This window comes from Sinocyclocheilus anshuiensis, unplaced genomic scaffold (assembly GCF_001515605.1).
Source record: "Sinocyclocheilus anshuiensis isolate Anshui unplaced genomic scaffold, SAMN03320099.WGS_v1.1 scaffold55, whole genome shotgun sequence".
In the NCBI taxonomy this organism is placed as follows: Eukaryota; Metazoa; Chordata; class Actinopteri; order Cypriniformes; family Cyprinidae; genus Sinocyclocheilus; species Sinocyclocheilus anshuiensis.
In genome coordinates this window covers 1,501,149-1,504,416 of record NW_015549647.1, presented here as the reverse complement: position 1 = coordinate 1,504,416, position 3,268 = coordinate 1,501,149, and the positions used below count along the sequence as shown (strand labels likewise).

General features: G+C 36.3%; 1 protein-coding gene across 1 annotated transcript; it reads right to left on the bottom strand.

Annotated features, from left to right (window-relative positions):
• Nucleotides 1-252: 252 nt before the first annotated feature.
• tcf23 (transcription factor 23) lies at nucleotides 253-2,438 on the bottom strand. The gene is made up of 3 exons (XM_016449387.1): nucleotides 2,192-2,438; nucleotides 627-905; nucleotides 253-427 (listed from the first exon to the last, which is right to left on the bottom strand). Exons 1-3 carry the CDS (start codon nucleotides 2,318-2,320, stop codon nucleotides 320-322), a joined length of 516 nt encoding a protein of 171 aa, XP_016304873.1. The 5' UTR covers nucleotides 2,321-2,438; the 3' UTR covers nucleotides 253-319.
• Between the last annotated feature and the right edge of the window lie 830 nt (nucleotides 2,439-3,268).

Below are 3,268 nucleotides of genomic sequence, written 5' to 3'. Positions count from 1 at the left end.
GTGTTTTTGACCCACATATGCATTTTATGGTTCAAAAATACATGTTAATATTCTATTGACAGTTTCTGTGTCATGATGTCTATTACCACAGACAATATTTTCTCTCACAACCGACTACAGTATAAATGTGGAATAATATATAAACACAATTATATACTAGTGTTTAATCAAAATAAAAGGAAAATTATGTAGTATTTGTATGTTCAAGACATAACTAAAAAAGGAATCATATTTACAAAAAAAAGTGCTCAGGTCAATTTCTAACATGCATCAGTGTTTTCCAACAATTACTGAGTATCTGAAATGTCTTCTCAGTCCATTAGTCTGCTTTAACCTTCGGCAGGCAAGATGCCTCCTGACTGATCTGTGCTCCTGTCAGTCGCTCTCCTATGTTCCCACAGTACAGAAGAGAACGCATGGGCCATTTCTGTGAAAGAAGACAAGTCCATCACTATTTCTTCATGTATATATTAAATACACAAGATACTGAATCCCTTAGAAAACCTAGAAAAAAATGTTACAATAATGTAAAACTTTAAATAGATGGCACTATATATCGATATGTAACATGCTATTTCTGACCGTGTTCTCCATTACATATTGACCTAATATTAACAAACATTCACCTTCACAGGATGCAGGTACTCTGCTCTTTGCAGGATGGTATGGTCCCCCAACATCCCACCCTGGTCCAGGGTTTCGGTCAGGTGGGCGATATAGTTGGTGGCCAGTACCAGGACGTCCAGCTTGGAGAGTTTTGTGTCGGGAGGGACGGAGGGTAAAGCAGCCTGCAGGCTGTGGAAGGCTTGTCTAAGGTTCCGAACACGACTCCTCTCTCTCGCTGCATTCTCAGGAGAGTTTTGGGTCTTACATACTCTGGATGGAGTTGTCGGTCCAGACCTTACCTAAGACAATAAAAAAGAATGAGCGAAAACTTCTTACCATGTCTTGTGAGTCTTTAGAGGTGGGTCCCATTTTATATTAGGTATCTTCAATTACTAGTTGTATCAAACTATACTAGTTAAATGAAAAAATGGTTACACTTTATTTTACAGTACATGTACTTACCAAAGAAAGTACTGTAGTATAAGGCAGCTACATGGGTTAAGTTCAGGTTCAGGGTTAGTACCTAGTCATTATCCAGTTATTGTAATTAGTGTACACAAGGAACATGAATGTAAAATAAATGCTATCCAAAAAAGAATAATTGTTAGGTACAATGTATTTATTGTGTTCATGTGGGATTGCAAAACACTTTTGCTGCTACTGATGTGGAATACGGGTAGGTTAGGCACGGGTTTAGTGGTATGGGTTAGTTTAAAGGTGGTTAAGGGGTCAACAGTGTAATTACAGATGCATTTACTAAAATTAATTACAGCCGTAATTATATGAACGTATTTTTAAAATACAAGTACAATGTAAATACCTTTGTCTACAACATAAATGCATTGTACACTTTGAAGAATGTTCTTTCAAAGTTGTAAATAAAATAAAGATTAATGGATTACATTTTACAACAAAATACTAGTTTTTAATTAGTTTACTTAGTTATAATTAGTTTTTCTACTTCAAAATTTCATGTTTAATTTATGTTACTTGGTGTTTCTTTGTAATTTTTTTGTGAAATGTAGCTATTTCTGAGACAAAATTGCTTCTACACATTTTTAGTGTATCAAAAGATTAATTTTAATATTAGTACATAGTATTTAAATATAATCTAAAGTGGGTTTGAAATCTGTTATGGACCACTGATGAAAAAGCTTTTATTTTGCCTTTTTCATTGTAATACAAACTTTTCATTATAAATTATATTATCAGCAAAGAAGTGAAAAGTTAAAATTAAATATTTCAGAAAATTTTAGTATAATACAACGTTTTTTTTAATTATTTTTTTTTATTTGTAATAGTTTTAGAAATAATATTTATTTCATAATATTATTGATCATTTATTATTTATTTTTATTTGTTAATATTTATTTATAATAATATTTATTTATTAATACAAAAAAATTCAACATTCTGTACTGAAGTAATTTGGAACTAATCTGTGTGAAAAGCCATGATATTCACTTTTGATGCGCATGTTGATACACAATAAAACCCAACTCATGATGTCTTATTTTTCTTCATAACCAAATGGTTTAAATCCTTTTGAGCACAAACCACTTCATCCACTTCTTCCTTCACTCACCCACTTCTTTGGCTCTCGATGTGTTCCCTGTTTCATGCATGGTTGTGTCCATCTCTGTGTCCGCACACTCTTTCTTCCCATCTCTCTCCTCTCCTGTGCCACATCCTCTTCCAGCGCTCGCTCTGCCATGAGAACCACCGGCCAGACCACCGAAACAGTATGTAAATGACAGCATTTGAGCGTTTCCTTCGAAATGCTTGAAGGGGTTCGGCCCTCTCCTCCACCCAAAGGCCCAATGTCCACCCCGCTCGGCTCCATCCCCTCCCTCTGCCTTATCTGGTGAGGTAATGTGGGGATCTTTAAGCGGTACGTTATCTCTCAAACTGCCTCCCACGGGTGCTCACTGCCAAGGGAGCAGACTCAGGAGAGTTGCATGGTGTCCCCAGGCAGGTCTGCAACAGCGGAGAGTCTTGGGAAAAACAGAGAGGCCTCTCGCAGCTGCGGACCCACAGCAGACACAACCTTGACCCCTCGGCCTGCTGGGACGACGTGACCTAAACAATGCAAAGTTACTATGTTGGCTGTCAACTTGATGGGTGTTGATCAGACTGCTTGGGACATGTTTGTCAAGGACGTCTGGATAAAGAGATGTGATGTTGTGCGTAAACATTAAATATTGCTGTTCGGAACTGTGATGTACAGGAGCACAACAACAGGAAGCAGAAGGACATGGCTTTTTAAAAAGATGAAATACATATCACATGTGCTGTTTAACGGCTACTGGCTGACAAGACATCACATGTTTGAAAAGAATGCAGGAAAATGGAACAAAGATCCTCTGTACTTGCACAGTTTATTGAACTATGGATTCAGAATTTCTAGTGATTAGTTCCGTCTTTAGTCTGTTATAATATTCAAATATACTTCCCAAAAGGAAACGTTATTGATCAGAGGTTGTTCTTTCATAGCTCGAGATATATACAGAAATGTATACATATATACCTATTTACATTGAGATATTACTTTCTTCCGTAGAGAGCATGAGGGAAATCCTGGCAGAGCATGTCCAGGTCGCATTTCACCCAAAAATCAAAAGAAATAAAATTTTACTTACAGAAAAGTATATATATATATATA